The 19651-nt window shown below is 51.8% G+C and overlaps 1 protein-coding gene across 1 annotated transcript in view; it reads right to left on the bottom strand.

Moving 5' to 3' along the window:
• The window catches only part of LOC147119071 (uncharacterized), a 55959-nt gene extending 36833 nt beyond the window's left edge, over nt 1–19126 (bottom strand). The window contains 2 exon segments of the mRNA XM_085984023.1: nt 252–575; nt 19094–19126. Of these exon segments, the coding sequence (XP_085840149.1) occupies nt 252–575; nt 19094–19126 (357 nt within the window).
• Between the last annotated feature and the right edge of the window lie 525 nt (nt 19127–19651).

Below are 19651 nucleotides of genomic sequence, written 5' to 3'. Positions count from 1 at the left end.
CTGGAGTTAGAAAGGAGAAAAGGCCCAAAAATGGAGCAGACAGTAACAGGACATCAGTTATTCTCCTCTTATCTTGGAGAAATCAAATACTCAACACGCTGTGTATTTGAAGCAAAGCTGATTTAATCAACAGATATCTAGAATATTAATAACTTCAATAACTGGGCTGGAGTTTAAGATCAGCAGAAACAAACCCCAAATGTCAGAATGAATAGGGTTCAGTCCTGGATGTGATTAACAGCAGCAATAACAGCAGAATCCAACCGCTGCAGTAATGTGTGAACTCGCTGGTATTTCAGTAGGTGGGATGAACGTTTGAATCGCTTCCCACACACGGAGCAGGTGAACGGCCTCTCCCCAGTGTGAACTCGCTGGTGTTTCAGTAGGTGGGATGAACGTTTGAATCGCTTCCCACACACAGAGCAGATGAACGGCCTCTCCCCAGTGTGAATATGTTGGTGTGTCAGCAGGGGGGATGACTGAGCGAATCCATTCCCACATACGGAGCAGGTGAACGGTCTCTCCCCAGTGTGAACTCGCTGGTGTCTCAGCAGGTTGGATGACCGAGTGAATCCCTTCCCACACACGGAGCAGGTGAACGGCCTCTCCCTAGTGTGAAGGAAGGGTGGGGCCGATTCGGAACCAAAAATTAGACTAAATGCATGGAGACAGAGGGCATGGCTGAGGTACTAAATGAGTACTTTGTATCTGTCTTTACCAAGGAAGAAGATGCTGCTAGTGAGTATAGGAACAGGAGGATAGAGCAGATGAATGCTTGGCTAAAGAGTTGGTGCAGGATGGAGGACTTTAGTTTCCTGGATCATTGGGTCTGCTTCTGGGGAAGGTGGGACCTGTACAAGTTGGACGGGTTGCACCTGAACCAGAACGGGACCAACATCCTTGTGGGGAGGTTTGCTAGTACTGTTGGTGTGGGGGGGGGGTTAAACTAACTTGGCAGGGGGATGGGATACAGAGTGGAGCTATAGTAGGGGGTGTTGCACAGCCAAATGTAGAGGAAAAGACAAGTCAGCCTGGAAGGCAGAACAAATATGTAACGGCACAAGGGAGTATGGCAAGGCTGGATGGCATTTATTTTAATGCAAGGAGTCCTGCGAGTAAGGCAGATGAATTGAAGGTGTTGATGAACACATGGGAGTAAGATATTGTTGCTATCACAGAGACATGGTTGAGGGAGGGGCAGGACTGGTAGCTCAATATTCCGGGGTATAGAATCTTCAGGCGAGACAGAGGGGGGTGTAAAAGAGGAGAGGGTGTCGCAATATTAATCAAGGAGTCAATTACTGCTGTAAGGAGGGATGATATCTTAGCAGGTTCCTCTAATGAGGCCATATGGGTAGAACTTAAAAACAAAAAGGGGGCAAGCACTTTGTTGGGAGTGTACTATAGGCCCCCAAACAGTCAGGGGGAGATAGAGGAACAGATATGTAGGCAAATCTCAGAGAAGTGTAGAAATAATAGGGTAATAATAGTAGGGGATTTCAACTTCCCCAATATTAACTGGGATAGTCAGAGTGTGAAAGGCTCAGAGGGTGCGGAATTCTTAAAGGGCATCCAGGAGAGCTTTTTGAGCCAGCATGTAGAAAGTCCTACAAGAGAGGGGGTGGTACTGGACCTAATTCTAGAGAATGTGGCCGGGCAATTGGTAGAAGTGTCAGTAGGAGAGCATTTTGGTGACAGTGACCATAATTCGGTGAGATTTAAGGTAGTCATGGAAAAGGACAAAGATGGACTGGAAATAAAGGTTCTAAATTGGGGGAAGGCCGATTTTAATGTGATAAGGCAGGATATGGCCAAAGTGGACTGGGATCAGCTACTTGTAGGAAAATCCACATCAGAGCAGTGGGAGTCTTTCAGAAAGGAAATAGAAAGAGTACAATGGCAACATGTTCCTGTAAAGGTCAAGGGTGGGACCAACAAGCCCAGGGAACCCTGGCTGTCAAGGGATATACAAGAATGGATTAGGAAAAGAAGGGAGGCTTTTGGCAGATACAAAGGACTAAAAACAGTGGAAGCCCTAGAGGAGTATAGAAAGTGCAGGGGGCTACTTAAAAAAGAAATTAGGAGAGCGAAGAGGGGGCATGAAAAAACACTGGTGGGCAAAATAAAGGAAAATCCCAAGGTGTTTTATAAGTATATTTAGGGCAAGAGGATAACCAGGGAAAGAGTAGGGCCCATTAGGGACCAAATTGACAATCTGTGTGTAGAGCCAGAAGATGTAGGTGAGGTTTTAAATGAATATTTTGCATCTGTGTTCACTATGGAGAAGGACGATGTAGGCATAGAAATCAGGCAGGGGAATTGTGATATACTTGAACAAATTAGTATTGAGAGGGAGGAGGTACCAGCGGTTTTAGTGGGCTTAAAAGTGGATAAATCCCCAGGCCCAGACGAGATGTATCCCAGGCTGCTGTGTGAGGCAAGGGAGGAGATTGCAGGGGCTCTGACACAAATTTTCAGAACTTCTCTGGCCACAGGGGAGGTGCCAGAGGACTGGAGAACAGCTAACGTAGTACCATTATTCAAGAAGGATAGTAGGGACAAACCAGGGAATTACAGGCCACTGAGCCTAACATCAGTGGTAGGGAAATTATTGGAAAAAATTCTGAGGGACAGAATTAGTCTCCACTTGGAGAGTCAAGGATTAATCAAGGATAGTCAGCATGGCTTTGTCAGGGGGAGATCATGTCTAACCAATTTGATTGAATTTTTCGAGGGGGTGACTAGGTGTGTGGATGAGGGTAGTGCAGTTGATGTAGTCTACATGGTCTTCAGTAAGGCTTTTGACAAAGTCCCACATAGGAGACTGGTCAAGAAGGTAAGAGCCCATGGGATCCAGGGCAATTTGGCACATTGGATCCAAAATTGGCTTAGTGGCAGGAGGCAGAGGGTGATGGTCAAAGGTTGTTTTTGTGACTGGAAGCCTGTGTCCAGTGGTGTACCGCAGGGATCAGTGCTGGGTCCTTTGCTGTTTGTAGTGTACATTAATGATTTAGATATGAATGTAGGAGATATGATCAGTAAGTTCGCAGATGACACGAAAATTGGTGGAGTGGTAAATAGCGAGGAGGGAAGCCTCAGGCTACAGGACGATATAGACGGGTTGGTCAGATGGGCAGAACAGTGACAAATGGAATTTAACCCTGAAAAGTCTGAGGTGATGCATTTTGGGAGGAGTAACAAGGCAAAGGAATACACAATGAATGGTAGGATCCTAGGAAGGACAGAGGATCAGAGGGACCTTGGTGTGCATGTACATAGATCCCTGAAGGCAGCAGGACAGGTAGATAAGGTGGTTAAAAGGGCATATGGGATACTTGCCTTCATTAGCCGAGGCATAGAATATAAGAGCAGGGCGGTTATGATGGAGCTGTACAAAACGCTGGTTAGGCCACAGCTGGAATACTGTGTGCAGTTCTGGTCGCCACACTATAGGAAGGATGTGATTGCATTGGAGAGGGTGCAGAGATTCACCAGGATGTTACCTATTAGAGGGGTCAATAACCAGGGGGCATAGTTTCAAGGTAAGTGGCAGGAGGTTTTGAGGGGATTTGAGGAAAATCTTTTTCACCCAGAGAGTGGTTGGAATCTGGAACTCACTGCCTGAAAGGGTGGTAGAGGCAGGAACTCTCACAACATTCAAGAAGCATTTAGATAAGCACTTGAAACGCCATAGCATACAAGGCTATGGACCAAGTGCTGGAAAAATGGGATTAGAATAGACAGGAAATAACAACAGAAAATGCTGGAAATCCTCAGCAGGCCAGGCAGCATCCGTGGAGAGAGAAACAGAGTTAACGTTTCAGGTCTGGGACCCTTCATCAGAACTGGAGAAAGCTGGAGATGTAACAGATATTAAGCAGGTGCAGAGACGCTTCATTGGAAGGTGTTCAGTCCGTACGGGTGACCCTGAGCTTCCGGTCGCCTGTCACTTTAATTCACCGCTTCACTCCCACTCTGATCTCTCTGTCCTCGGCCTATTGCATTGTTCCAATGAAGCTCAACGTAAGCTCGAGGAACAGCACCTCATCTTTCGATTGGGCACTTTACAGCCTGCCGGACTCAACATTGAGTTCAACAATTTCAGATAATTATCCCTGCCCCCATTTTTCATGCAGTATGATTTTTGCCATTCCCATTTGCAACATTTTATCTTTCCTGCCTCTTACAAAAGTACAGGATGTTCTTTCAATTCCTTCCTCCCCTCCTAAACACCCCCCCTCACTGTCTCTGCACCTGCTTAATATCTGTTACATCTCCAGCTTTTTCCAGTTCTGATGAAGGGTCCCAGACCTGAAACGTTAACTCTGTTTCTCTCTCCATGGATGATGCCTGGCCTGCTGAGTATTTCCAGCATTTTCTGTTGTTATTTCAGATTTCCAGCATCCGCAGTATTTTACTATTATATTAGAATAGACGGGGCTTGATGGTCGGCATGGACACGATGCGCCAAAGGGCCTCTTTCTGTGCTGTATAACTCTATGACTCTATCTATGGCTCTGTGGCCTAGAAATTCGGTGGGCTGCGCCAGCAGTTAGCGCCTAAAGAGGGCACTCAGTGGCTTTAGCGCCACTGGCCACGCCTCCCGCGATATTGAGCTGGGGCGCTAATGGCAGCATTAGCCTGTTGCGCTGCGCCGCCACCGATGACATCACGGTGTGCGCAGCGTCCCACTACCACACCGATCGCGATATTTGGCAGCGACCGCCTCTAGCGCCGCTCGCTAATCGTGCCCGGTTCACGGGGCCTACCTGTGGCGGCAATGGCCCAACTTAAGATGGAGGTGCGGGGCGTCCGTTTTTTTCGGCAGCCGCCTGCCAGCACCTCCATCCCCGGCCTCCTGTTCTCCCCCCGCGGTATTGCCGGCTGTTTTCCGAGAGCCCGGCACTTCTCCTCGGTGCCGGGCTCTTTTGCCGGCACTCGCGATCGCACATCGCGCTGGTGCAGGCCCCTCCCCCTTAAGAATGGGAGGAAGGCCTGCAGTACCGCAGCGTGCCGTGCCGCAGCGTGTGGCGCTGTGGCACGTTGCGCTGCGATATTCAGTTTCAGCGCCCTAAGAGGGACGCGGAGCACCTCGACCCTCGCCCCGTGTCCCTCTTGGGGCGCTCAAGATGAATTTGCGGCGATCGCTGCTGCTCCGATCGCAGCGCAAGATCTGGCGCCCAGGTGAGCTTGGCGCCTCGTTTGCCGCTCCATCCAATTTCTCCCCCTATAAGTCATAGTGAAGGAGGAGGTTGTTGAATATTCGATGGGATAAAAATTAATAAAGAGGAGGTACTAGAAAGTCTGGATGTACTTAAAGCAGTTAAGTCACCAGGAATGGATGGAATGCATCCTAGGATGCTGAGGGGAGTAAAGTTGGAAATTGCGGAGGTACTGGCCATAATCTTCCAATCCTCCATGGATACGGGGGTGGTGCCAGAGAACTGTTGAATTGTAAATGTTACAACCTTGTTCAAAAAAGGGTGTAAGGATAAACCCAGCAACTACAGGGCAGACATCTTAACCTCGGTGATGGGGCAGCTTTTAGAAACAGTAATCAGGGATAAAATTAACAAGTCACTTGGACAAGTGTGGATTAATTAAGCAAAGCCAGCACAGATTTGTTAAAGGCAAATCGTGTTTGACTAACTTGATTGAATTTTAAATGAGGTAACAGTGAGGGTTGATGAGGGCAATGCAGTTGATGGGGTGTACGTGGACTTCCAAAAGGTGTTTGATAAAGTGCCACATAATAGGCTTGCCAGCAAAAATTGAAGCCCATGGAATAAAAGGGACAGTGGCAGCATGGATATGAAATTGGCTAAGTGACAGAAAACAGAAAGTAGTGGTGAACAGTTGCTTTTCAGACTGGAGGAAGGTACACAGTGGTGTTCCCCAGGGGTCAGTACTAGAACCACTGCTTTTCTTGGTACATATTAATGATTTGGATTTAGGTGTACAGGGCACTATTTCAAAATTTGCAGATGACACAAAACTTGGAAATATAGTGAACAGTGAGGAGGATAGTGATCGACTTCAAGAAGACATAGACAGGCTGGTGGAATGGGCGGACACGTGGCAGATAAAATTTAACGCAGAAAAATGCGAAGTGATACATTTTGGTTGGAAGAACGAGGAGAGGCAATATAAACTAAAGGGTACAATCCTAAAGTGGGTGCATGAACAGAGAGACCTGGGAGTGTATGTGCACAACTCGTTAAAGGTGGCAGGACAGGTTGAGAAAGCGGTTAAAAAAGCATCCTGGGCTTCATAAATAGTGGTATAAAGTACAAAAGCAAAGAAGTTATGATGAACCTTTATAAAACACTTGTTCAGACTCAGCTGGGGTAGTGTGTCCAATCCTGGGCCCCGCACATTAGGAAGGATGTGAAGGCTTGAGAGAGGGTGCAGAAAAGGTTTACAAGAATGGTTCCAGGGATAAGGGACTTCAGTTACGTGGATAGACTGGAGATGCTGCGGTTGTTTTCCTTAGAGCAGAGATAATTGTGAGGAGATTTGATAGAAATTTAATTAATTTAATCAAGGAAAAAATTAACGGGCACTTGGGAAGGTTTAAACTAATTAAGGAGAGCCAACACGGATCTGTAAAAGGCAGATCGTGTTTGACTAATCGAATTGAATTTTTTGATGAAGTAACAGAGAGGATTGATGAAGGGAATGCAATGGATGTTGTCTACATGGATTTTTGGAAGGCGTTTGACAAAGTACCACAAAGAAGGCTGGTTAACAAAATTGAGGCTCATGGAATATGTGGGTCAGTAACAGCTTGGATAAGGAATTGGCTTAAGGACAGAAAACAGCGAGTTGTGGTAAATGGCTGTTTTTCAGACTGGAGGATGGTAGACAGTGATGTTCCCCAAGGGTCTGTGCTGGGGCCACTGCTTTTTTTGATATATATAAATGACCTGGATAATGGAATACAGCGCAGAATTTCTAAATTTGCTGATGACACCAAACTTGGTGCTGTGGCAAACAGTAATGATGATACCAATCGACTGCAACAGGACATAGAAAGGCTATCAGAATGGGCAGACAAGTGGCAGATGGAATTTAATACAGAGAAGTGTGAGGTGATGCATTTTGGCAGAAGGAACAGGGAGAGGCAATATACACTTAATGGCACAGTTTTAAAGAGTGTGCAGGGGCAGAGGGACCTGGGAGTTAATGTGCATAGGTCCCTGAAGGTGGCAGGACATATTGAGAGAGTGGTTAACGAAAGCATATGGGATCTTGGGCTTCATAAATAGAGGTATTGAGTACAAAATTAGAGAAGTTATGCTGAACCTTCAGAAAGCGCTGGTTAGGCCACAACTGGAGTATTGTGTCCAGTTCTGGTCACCACACTTTAGGAAGGATGGGAAGGGTCTTGAGAGAGTGCAGAGGAGATTTACTGAGGTGCTCTTGCTAAGGTCCAGCACGAGCTCGACGGGCCGAATGGCTCCTCCTGTGCTGTAACCATTCTATGATGCTAAGATTGTAATTGGGGCTTTCAATGGTGAAGATGTAACCCAACATGCCCCGCGATAAAGAATGTGCCCTATTCACCGCAGGTGTTCAGTGCGCAGGTGCAGTGCGGGCCTGGAGCTGGAGCATGCGCAGTGTGACTTTGATTAGAGCAGCGCGAGTGCTGGAGACCGACTCAGACTGGAGACACAGTTCTGCAGCGGGAATAAGGTGGCGGGGTGAGAGGCAGCGGGGCGAGAGGAGTAATGGACCCGGCGGGTGGGCGTGGAGCTTTCATAAGCTCCTGATGTAGGCCGCAAACCCGAATAAGAACCTACAGATTCCGCGTTTCCAGCTATGGGGTTTTTCCGGACAAGAGGCCCAGGTTAACCACTGCCATCTTTGTAAAGGAAAACGGGAAGGGCTTTCAGAATTCCCGTTCTACCTGGACCCCTCCCCCTGGCCTCTTACCCTCTCTAGATCTTTTCATCGCTAACTGCCGCCGTGATATCGGCCGTCTCCACATCTCTGCTCCCCTCACTCACTCCAACCTACCTCCCTCTGAACTTGCAGCACTCCATTCTCTTAGATCCAACTCTGACATAGTTAGTAAACCTGCTGACAAGGGTGGTGCTGTTGTTCTTTGGCACACCGACCTCTACCTAGCGGAAGCTGAACGCCAACTCTCCGACACCTCCTCCTACCTCCACCTGGACCATGACCCCACTGCCGAACATCAAACCACCGTTTCCAAGACTGTCACTGACCTAAACTCCTCTGGAGATCTTCCCCCCCCGTGGCCACCAACCTCATAGTTCCTGAACCCCGCACAGCCCGCTTCTACCTCCTTCCCAAGATCCACAAACAAGACTGCCCTGGTAGACCCATCATTTCAGCCTGTTCTTGCCCCACCGAACTTATCTCTTCCTATCTCGACTCTATCTTTTCTCCCCTTGTCCAGTCTCTTCCCACCTACATCCGCGACTCTTCTGATGCCCTCCGCCACTTTAACAGTTTCCAGTTTCCTGGCCCCAAACGCCTCCTTTTCACCATGGACGTACAATCCCTCTACACCTCCATCCCCCACCCGGATGGCCTGAGGGCGCTCCGCTTCTTCCTTGAACAGAGGCCCGACCAGTCCCCATCCACCACTACCCTCCTCCGCCTGGCTGAACTTGTTCTCACAATGAACAACTTCTCCTTTGACTCCACTCAGTTCCTCCAAATCAAAGGTGTTGCTATGGAAACCCGCATGGGTCCTAGCTATGCCTGCCTTTTCGTGGGATATGTAGAATACTCTTTGTTCCAGTCCTACTCGGGTCCCCTCCCTCACCTCTTTTTCCGATACATTGATGACTGTATCGGTGCCGTTTCCTGCTCTCGCCCTGAACTGGACAATTTCATTCACTTTACCTCCAATTTCCACCCTTCCCTCACCTTCACGTGGTCCATCTCTGACTCTTCCCTTCCCTTCCATGACTTTTCTGTCTCCATCTCGGGGATAGATTATTGACAAACATTCACTACAAGCCCACTGACTCCCACAGCTACCTGGAGGACTACACTTCCTCCCACCCCGCCTCCTGTAAGGACTCTATTCCATTCTCCCAGTTTCTCCGTCTCCGCCGCATCTGCTCCGACGATGCCACCTTCCACACCAGTGCTTCCGACATGTCTTCCTTTTTCCTCAACCGAGGATTCCCCTCTACCGTGGGTGACACGACCCTCGACCGTGTCTGTTCTATCTCCCGCACTTCTGCCCTCGCCCCTGCCCCTCCCTCCCGAACCACGATAGGGTTCCCCTTGTCCTCACCTTTCACCCCACCAGCCTCCACGTTCAACGGATCATCCTCCGCCATTTCCGCTACCTCCAAAGTGATCCCACCACTGTGGTAAACCACTATTGTTCACTTCACTGTTGTTCACTGTTGTTCACTTCACTGTTGTTCACTCTTGCCCATTGTTGTACCTGTCTGTGCATGCCTCAGCTGGCTCTGCCCCTGGCTCCACCCATATGCCCTGGTATAAAGGCGGCTGCTCTGCAGTTCCCCAGGCATTCAGGACCGGTCGACCACTAGAGGCATGCCTTCGTTCTTTAGCTAATAAAAGCCTGTTTGTTACTCTCTTAACTTCCAGTCTTTCTCAGTAATTGATAGCGCATCAATTTTATTAACTAAACTTTTTTTCGATGGAGCAAATCCTCAAACCAGCACGCCTGGAACTAAACCCTCAAGAGGCGGATTCATCTACCAAGTTCGCACACTGGCTGCGATGCTTCGAATTTTTCCTAGAAGCCTCTGTCGAAACTGTTCAAAACAATGGCGACAAACTAAGGGTTCTGACCTCCAAGGTGAACCACCAAGCTTATTCGCTCATCCAAGATGCGACTACCTACAAGGGTGCTCTCGACCTCCTTAAAGAACAGTACGCACGCCCGGTAAATGAGGTTTACGCCAGACACCGCCTGGGGTCCCGCAAACAGCAACCCGGGGAATCGATGGAGGTATACCTACGGGCGCTGAAGGTGCTCGGCCGGGCCTGCAAATGTAAAGAGGTGTCGGCCGCGGTGTACACGGAGGAACTTGTCTGGGACGCCTTCGTCGCGGGCCTCAGGTGCAACTACACCCGGCAGAGACTGTTGGAGCAGGGCGAACTCGACCTGAAGAAGGCCACGGCCCTCGCACTCTCGCTAGAGGTGGCCCACCGGAATATGGACGCCTACTCCCCTGACCGCGCGGCCGCATCGTGGATGGCGCGGGCGCCGCCATCCTGGGACACGGTAGGACCGCCACCCTGCGCCGCACCACCCCCGTCACATCCCGCCAATGGCCCAACTTCTGCAGCGATGTCCTGGGGCCCGAAGTGTTACTTCTGTGGCCAAGCCAAACACCCCAGAGCGCGCTGCCCGGCGAAAAACGCTACTTGCTCTGGTTGTGGGAAGAAAGGGCACTACGCCAGCATCTGCAAGGCTAAACCTACCCCAAACTCCAGCAGTGCCGCGTGTGGGCTGAGCGGGCCGCCATCTTGGACGCCGCCATCTTGGACGCCATCTTGTACGCCTCCAGCCGTGTGTGGACCATGGGCGCCGCCATCTTGGACGCCATCTTGGACGCCTTCGACCATGGGTGATCCGTTCCGGCCGCCATTTTTGCAACGGGCCCCCGACTCACCCACCACCTCACCTGATGACTGCAGTGACACGCCTGACCCTACGCTGGCCTCCGTTACACTGGACCAATCTAGACCTCACCAACTAGCCAGGTCCATGATGGACATTAAGGTAAACGGCCACGCCATGACCTGCCTTTTCGACTGCGGGAGCATGGAGAGCTTTATCCACCCCAACACGGTGCGGCGTTACTCTCTCCCGGTCCTGCCAGCGCGCCACTGGGTCTCTATGGCCTCCAAGTCCCATTCAGCGGACGTCGGCGGCTACTACGTGGTGACCCTTTCGGTGAGGGGCACAGAGTACAGAAACTTTAAACTGCTTGTCCTGCCCCATCTCTGTGCTGCCGTTCTACTGGGGTTGGATTTTCAGTGCCACCTTAAGAGTGTCACGATGGCGTACGGTGGACCCCTTCCCCCACTCACAGTCTGCAACCAGCAGTTTTCAAATTGCCCGCCGCGCACCTTTTGCAGCCTCTCCACGCTTAAAGTCACCCCCCCCCGTTGTTCGCCAACCTCGCCCACGACTGTAAGCCCATCGCCACCAAAAGCAGGCGATACAGCGCTGGTGACAGAGTTTTTATTAAATCTGAGGTGGAGCGGCTCCTGAAGGAGGGGATTATTGAAGCTAGCACCAGCCCCTGGCGAGCCCAGGTTGTGGTCGTCAAGACCGGCGAGAAGCAGCGCCTGGTCATTGACTACAGCCAAACAATAAATCGATATACCCAACTGGACACATACCCCCTCCCCCGCATATTTGATATGGTCAATCAGATCGCACAATACTGCGTATTCTCCACCATTGACCTTAATTCAACATATCACCAACTCCCTATCCGCTATGAGGACCGCCAGTATACTGCCTTCGAGGCAAACGGCCGCCTCTACCACTTCCTTCGGGTTCCCTTCGGCGTCACCAACGGGGTCTCCGTTTTCCAAAGGGAGATGGACCGGATGGTCGACCAGAATGCGTTGCAGGCCACTTTTCCCTACCTGGACAATGTGACCATCTGCGGCCATGACCTGCAGGACCATGACGCCAACCTCGACAAATTCCTCCGCACTGCCCAGCTCCTAAACCTTACGTATAACAAGGAGAAGTGCATATTCCGCACAACCCGCCTCGCTATCCTTGGCTGTGTTGTGGAACACGGAGTCATCGGCCCCGACCCCGACCGGATGCGTCCCCTTATGGACCTTCCCCTGCCCCACTGCCTCAAGGCCCTGAAGAGATGCCTGGGGTTTTTCTCCTACTACGCCCTGTGGGTCCCTAATTATGCAGACAAAGCCCGTCCACTTATCAAGTCCACCTCTTTTCCCCTGGCGGCAGAGGCCGGCTTAGCCTTCCACCGTATCAAAGAGGACATTGCTAAAGCCACCATGCACGCGGTGGACGAGTCCATCCCTTTCCAGGTGGAGAGCGATGCGTCCGACTTTGCCCTGGCCGCTACCCTTAACCAGGTGGGAAGGCCCATGGCCTTCTTTTCACGAACCCTCCAAAGCTCCGAAATCAGACACTCCTCTGTCGAAAAGGAGGCCCAAGCCATTGTGGAAGCTGTGCGACATTGGAGGCATTACATGGCCGGAAAACGATTCACCCTACTCACTGACCAGCATTCAGTTGCTTTTATGTTTAATAACAAGCAGAGGGGCAAAATAAAAAATGATAAGATTTTGAGGTGGAGAATTGAACTTTCCACCTACAATTACGATATCTTGTACCGGCCCGGGAAACTCAATGAGCCCCCGGATGCTCTATCGCGTGGCACCTGCGCCAACGCACAGGTTGATAGACTGCGGGCCCTCCACAATGACCTCTGCCACCCGGGGGTCACCAGGTTCTTCCATTTCATCAAGGCCCGCAACCTGCCTTACTCCATTGAGGAGGTCAGGACCATGACCAGGAACTGCCAAGTCTGCACTGAGTGCAAACCGCACTTTTATAGACCAGACAGGGCTCACCTGATAAAAGCCACTCGCCCCTTCGAGTGCCTGAGCGTTGATTTTAAAGGGCCTCTCCCCTCCTCCGACCGCAATGTGTACTTCCTCAACATTATTGATGAGTACTCCCGTTTCCCGTTCGCCATCCCCTGCCCGGACATGACCAGTGCCACGGTCATTAAATGTCTGAACGACCTCTTCACCCTGTTCGGTTTCCCCAGCTATATCCATAGCGACCGGGGCTCATCGTTTATGAGCGACGAACTCCATCAGTACCTGCTCGCTAGGGGTATTGCCACAAGCAGGACCACCAGTTACAACCCTCGGGGGAACGGACAGGTGGAAAGAGAGAATGCGACAGTTTGGAAGGCCGCCCTGCTAGCCTTAAAATCTAGGGGCCTTCCGACCTCCCGCTGGCAGGATGTGCTCCCCGATGCGCTCCACTCTATTCGGTCACTGCTCTGCACTGCCACTAACTCCACCCCTCATGAGAAAATGTTTGTCTTCCCAAGGAAGTCCACATCGGGGACATCGCTACCGCCATGGCTGACGTCCCCAGGGCCAGTCCTACTGAGAAGACACGTGAGGACCCATAAAATGGACCCCCTGGTCGAGAGGGTCAACCTCCTCCATGCCAACCCCCAGTATGCTTACATTGCGTACCCGGACGGGCGGGAGGACACAGTCTCCATACGAGACCTCGCACCCTCGGGGGCCCCTGAAACCAACACCACCGCTACCCACAATGTACCGGCGGCAACGGACCCATACCTAACCCCTGTAGACGGCACGCCGTGGCCCCGTGACCCGCCATTGATCACCAACCAACTCAACACCCAGGAGGACGACACGCCAGTGCTCTGGCCCACGCAGGACTCGGCGTCGGAAGATGCACCACCTCAGCCATCGCCACGACGATCACGACGGCATACAAGACCCCCAGAAAGACTTAATTATACAAACTTTTAATACACTTCACCCCGTCGGACTCATTTTTTAAGCAAGGGGTGAATGTGGTAAACCACTATTGTTCACTTCACTGTTGTTCACTCTTGCCCACTGTTGTACCTGTCTGTGCATGCCTCAGCTGGCTCCGCCCCTGGCTCCACCCATATGCCCTGGTATAAAGGCGGCTGCTCTGCAGTTCCCCAGGCATTCAGGGCCGGTCGACCACTAGAGGCATGCCTTCATTATTTAGCTAATAAAAGCCTGTTTGTTACTCTCTTAACTTCCAGTCTTTCTCAGTAATTGATAGCGCATCAACCATGAAACGCATCTTCCCCTCCCCTCCCATTTCAGCATTCCGTAGGGACCGCTCCCTCCGAGACACCCTAGTCCACTCCTCTATCACCCCCAGCACCCCTTCCCCTTTGCCCGGCACCTTCCCGTGCAAGTGCAGGAGTTGCAATACCTGCCCCTATACCTCCCCCCTTCCCACTGTCCAGGGCCCCAAACACCCCTTCCAGGTGAAACAGCGATTTACTTGTACTTCTTACAATCTAGTATACTGTATTCGCTGCTCACGATGTGGTCTCCTCTACATTGGGGAGACCAAACGCAGATTGGGTGACCGCTTTGCGGAACACCTCCGTTCAGTCCGTAAGGGTGACCCTGAGCTTCCTGTCATTTTAATTCTTCGCTCCACTCCCACTCGGACCTCACCGTCCTTGGCCTCTTGCATTGTTCCACGGAAGCTCAGCGTAAACTCGAGGAACAGCACCTCATCTTCCGATTAGGCACTTTACAGCCTTCCGGACTCAATATCGAGTTCAACAATTTCAGATCATAACCTCGGCCCCTATTACATTTTTACTTATTTTTTATCCCCACCTTTGTTTTGGCCCTTTCCCCCCCACCCCCCGCCTTTATTCTCTCTCCCACATGGCAGCTGTCTCTCATTCTGCCAGAACATCTCACACCTATTCTAGAGCCGTCTTTTGTCTCCACTAGTCCTATCACCATCTCGTCTCATTTTGAATACTTCTTAATGTCTCTTCATTTCTCTTTTGTTCTCTCCCAGCCTGGCCTTTCAATCTATTTCATTTCCTGTGCCTTTCCAGTCTTGACAAAGGGTATGACCCGAAACGGTGACTCTATTTTCTCTCCACGGATGCCTGGCCTGCTGATTTTTTCCAGCATTTTCTGTTGTTATTAGGGGTTACTATGTTGCCATGTGATTCAGTGTCACAGGACGCATGCGTGGCCATCTTGGTACAGGAACAGGGAGTGGGCGGGGCTTCAGGGTCCCATTGACCAGGAGAGACAATCAGTGTCTCAGTTATTTCATTCTCACTCTGCACACACGGATTTTCTCACTATCTCTCCTGAAGGCGCTGGTAAGTGCCGGGGTTGCAGTTTACATCCCACAGGATTGTAACAGAAGGGCCCCAGATTTAGGTCCCCTTGTTCTCAGAACTGATCCCAGAGACCAACCAATGTGGAGTGTAGAGGGAGTTCTGATAAAAAGACGACCGACCTGAAACGTTAACTCTGTTTCACTCTTCACAGCTGGTGCCTGAGTATTTACAGCAGTTTCTGTTTTAACTTCAGATTTCCAGGAGCCGCAGTATGTTACTTTTTTACAAGTGTAGAACTGAACCCAGCCAGAGTCAGCACTTTCAGGGGAGGAGAGGGAGCGGAACTGGTGAGTGTAGAACTGAACCCAGGCAGAGTCAGCACCTTCAGGAGAGGGAGAGGAACCACTGAGTGTAGAACTGAAACCAGCCAGAGTCAGCACCTTCAGGGGAGGAGAGAGAGGGGAACCAGTGAGTGTAGAACTGAACCCAGCCAGAGTCAGCATCTTCAGGGGAGGAGAGAGAGGAGAATCAGTGAGTGTAGAACTGAACCCAGCCAGAGTTAGCATCTTCAGGGGAGGAGAGAGAGGAGAATCAGTGAGTGTAGAACTGAACACAGCCAGAGTCAGCACCTTCAGGGGAGGAGTGGGAGGGGAACCAGTGAGTGTAGAACTGAACCCAGTCAGAGTCAGCACCTTCAGTGGAGGAGAGGGAGGGGAACCAGTGAGTGCAGAACTGAACCCAGCCAGAGTCAGTACTTTCAGGGGAGGAGAGGGAGGGGAACCAGTGAGTGTAGAACTGAACCCAGCCAGAGTCAGTACTTTCAGGGGAGGAGAGGGAGGGGAACAAGTGACTGTAGAACTGAAGTCAGCCAGAGTCAGCACCTTCAGGGAAGGAGAGAGCGGGGAACCACTGATTGTAGAACTGAACCCAGCCAGAGTCAGCACCTTCAGGGAAGGAGAGAGAGAGGGGAACCAGTGAGTGTAGAACTGAACCCAGCCAGAGTCAGCACCTTCAGGGGAGGAGAGAGAGGGGAACCAGTGAGTGTAGAACTGAACCCAGTCAGAGCCAGTATCTTCAGGGGAGGAGAGGGAGGGGAACCAGTGACTGTAGAACTGAAGTCAGCCAGAATCAGCATATTCAGGGGAGGAGAGGGAGGGGAACGAATGACTGCAGAACTGAACCCAGCCAGAGTAAGCAAATTCAGGGGAGGAGAGCGAGGGGAACGAGTGAGTGTAGAACTGAACCCAGCCAGAGTCAGTATCTTCAGGGGAGGAGACGGAGAGGAACGAGTGAGTGTAGAACTGAACCCAGCCAGAGTCAGCAAATTCAGGGGAGGAGAGCGAGGGGAACCAGTGAGTGTAGAACTGAACCTGGCCAGAGTCAGCACCTTCAGGGAGGGAGAGAGAGGAAACCAGTGAGTGTAGAACTGAACCCAGCCAGAATCAGCACCTTCAGGGGAGGAGTGGGAGGGGAACCAGTGAGTGTAGAACTGAACCCAGCCAGAGTCAGCACCTTCAGGGGAGGAGAGGGAGGGGAATCAGTGAGTGTAAAACGAACCCAGCCAGAATCAGCACCTTCAGGAGAGGAGAGAGAGGGGAACCAGTGAGTGTAGAACTGAACCCAGCCAGAGTCAGCACCTTCAGGGAGGGAGAGGGAGGAAACCAGTGGGTGTAGAACTGAACCCAGCCAGAGTCAGCACCTTCAGGGGAGGAGATGGAGAGGAACCAGTGAGTGTAGAACTGAACCCAGCCAGAGTCAGCAGCTTCAGGGAGGGAGATGGAGGAAACCAGTGGGTTTAGAACTGAACCCAGCCAGAGTCAGCACCTTCAGGGGAGGAGAGGGAGAGGAACCAGTGATTGCAGAATTGAACCCAGCCAGAGACAGCACCTTCAGGGGATGAGAAGGAGGGGAACCAGTGAGTGTAGAACTGAACCCAGCCAGAGTCAGTACCTTCAGGGGAGGAGATGGAGGGGAACCGGTGAGTGTAGAACTGAAACCAGCCAGAGTCAGCACCTTCAGGGGAGGAGAGGGAGGGGAACCAGTGAGTGTAGAACTGAACACAGCCAGAGTCAGCACCTTCAGGGGAGGAGAGGGAGGGGAACCAGTGAGTGTAGAATTGAACCCAGCCAGAGTCAGCACCTTCAGGGGAGGAGAGGGAGAGGAACCAGTGAGTGTAGAACCGAACACAGCCAGAGTCAACATCTCCAGGGGAGGAGATGTAGGGGAAATGGTGAATGTAGAACTGAATCCAGCCAGAGTCAGCACCTTCAGGGGAGGAGAAGGAGGGGAACCAATGAGTGTAGAACTGAACCCAGCCAGAGTCAGCACCTTCAGGGAGGAGAGGGAGGGGAACCAATGAGTGTAGAACTGAACCCAGCCAGAGTCAGCACCTTCAGGAGAGGAGAGGGAGGAGAACCAGTGAGTGTAGAACTGAACCCAGCCAGAGTCAGCACCTTCAGGAGAGGAGAGGGAGGAGAACCAGTGAGTGTAGAACTGAACCCAGCCAGAGTCAGCACCTTCAGGGAGGAGAGGGAGAGGAACCAGTGATTGCAGGAATGAACCGAGCCAGAGTCAGCACCTTCAGGGGATGAGAAGGAGGGGAACCAGTGAGTGTAGAACTGAACCCAGCCGGAGTCAGTACCTTCAGGGGAGGAGATGGAGGGGAAGCAATGAGTGTAGAACTGAACCCAGCCAGAGTCAGCACCTTCAGGGGAGGAGAGAGACGGGAACAAGGGACTGTAGAACTGAACCCAGCCAGAGTCAGCACCTTCAGGGGAGGAGAGGGAGGGGAACCAGTGAGTGGAGAACTGATCCCAGCCAGAGTCAGAACCTTCAGAGGAGGAGAGGGAGGGGAACCAGTGAGTGTGGAACTGAACCTAGCCAGAGTCGGCACCTTCAGGGGAGGCGAAGGAGGGGGAACCAGTGACTGTAGAACTGAACCCAGCCAGAGTCAGCACCATCAGGGGAGGAGAGAGAGGCGAGGTGACTTGGTGAAGTCCGCACGGGGCCGCATCGGGAATCGAGGCGAGGTTACTCGGCGAAGGCCACACGGGGCCGCATCGGGAACCCAGGCGAGGTGACTCGGGGAGGCCGCACGGAGACGCAGCGGGAACCGAGGCGAGGTGACTCGGGGAGGCCGCACGGGGACGCATCAGCAGCCGGAGCGCGGTGACTCGGCGGAGGCCACAGAAGCAGGAGAGCGGCGACTCAACAGCGGCCGCACGGGGCCACAGCGGCAGTCGGAGCGGCGACTCCAGAGCGGTGTCCGGAACACAGGACCGTGGAGGAGCCAGACCGAGACAGAGACCTGGAGACCTCTGAGAAAGAGGGGTGCAGCCTGAGGGCACCGTGAGGCAGCGGCTCCCAGGCACAGACAGTGAGTACGGGTCCTGGGGAGGGAGCCTGAAGCCAGGGAAAGACCCGATGAGCCGGGCCAAAACAGAGGCCCAGAGACCTCTGAGAGGGAGGGGAGCAGCCGGGAGACACCGGGAATCAGCGAATCCCAGACACAGACCAGGACAGTGAGTACGGGGCCTGGAGAGCCAGCGACTCCGGGGACTGGGAAAGGTCGCGAGCAGGGAGAGGGAAACACCAAACCCGGGGCCCCAGAAAAGCTTATTCTAAGATCAACAATACTTTCTACCTCTACACTACCAATAATGAGCGAATCAGAGGAGCCACAGCAGCTCCCGAGGCACACCGAGAGCAACCTCTTCCAGATTCCCCCCAACACCAAAAAAAATGCTGTAAAATCGATCAAGCATGAGCAGCTGAGAGAAAAACCAGAAACTCTTTTTGCTGACCGGTACAGCACTGGGAAAAAATGTAACCTCATTTTTTACTCCGATCAGCCAGCAGCTTGGATCACAGCAATAAAATCACACTATACCAGGGTTAAGCAGGAAAAAACCGCTAATGGGTCCAAAATGAAAATTAATAAACCAGGAGACAGGACAACCACGACTGTCAACATGTACAATAACGGAACAATATTAGTGCAAGGCAACCTCGACAACTTTGAAATGACCTTCAAAACACTGAAAGAAATAAAGGAGAGGGGAAGGAACAGCCCCAGAGTGGCTAACAGGGGAAAAGCGACCCGCACTCCCCCCACCATTGACAACTCACCAGGAGTAAATCAGCCTGGTCAGGAGGTGAACGAGCCACACAGTTCTAACCAGACACTAACCCCGGCGACCCACAGCCACATGATACAACTGACTAACCCCAGCGTAACTACCAGAGAGGAAGCCACACATAGTCCCCCTACCAATTCCAGCTCACCAAGAGAAGAGCAGCCCAGCCAGGAAGTGAGTGAGCCTTCCAGGGCCGACCAGACACATACCCCGGGATCACACAGCCAGATACAACTAAAGGATAAATTTAATCAGTTAGAGACAGAGATGGTTAAACTTAGAGAGGAGGTCCTTAAAATGAAACACGAACAAAAGCAAGAGAGGGAGAGACACAGGAGAGAGCTGAATCTACTTGAGAATCAGGTGAATCTACTTGGGAATCAGGTGAAAGAGCTGCAGGAAAACAAAGAGAGCCATAGAGGAGAGATAACACCATTAGACCAGCAGCCAGAGGCTAGAGATAAGACAATACAGAGCCCGACTGAACAGCTGCACTACCACACTGAACAACAGCAGCAGACACACAATACAAGGGGTGCCACACAGACCGACCAGCATACTGAAGCTCAGTCTTCCCCCACCACTGTGGGACCACAAGCGAGCCGCTCACAAGAGGAGCGCACACACCAGACACGACCACCCCAGCCC

This window comes from Somniosus microcephalus, chromosome 4 (assembly GCF_052327205.1).
Source record: "Somniosus microcephalus isolate GS21.2 chromosome 4, FLI_Smic_1.0, whole genome shotgun sequence".
In the NCBI taxonomy this organism is placed as follows: domain Eukaryota; kingdom Metazoa; phylum Chordata; class Chondrichthyes; order Squaliformes; family Somniosidae; genus Somniosus; species Somniosus microcephalus.
This window is presented reverse-complemented; position numbering and strand designations above follow the sequence as displayed.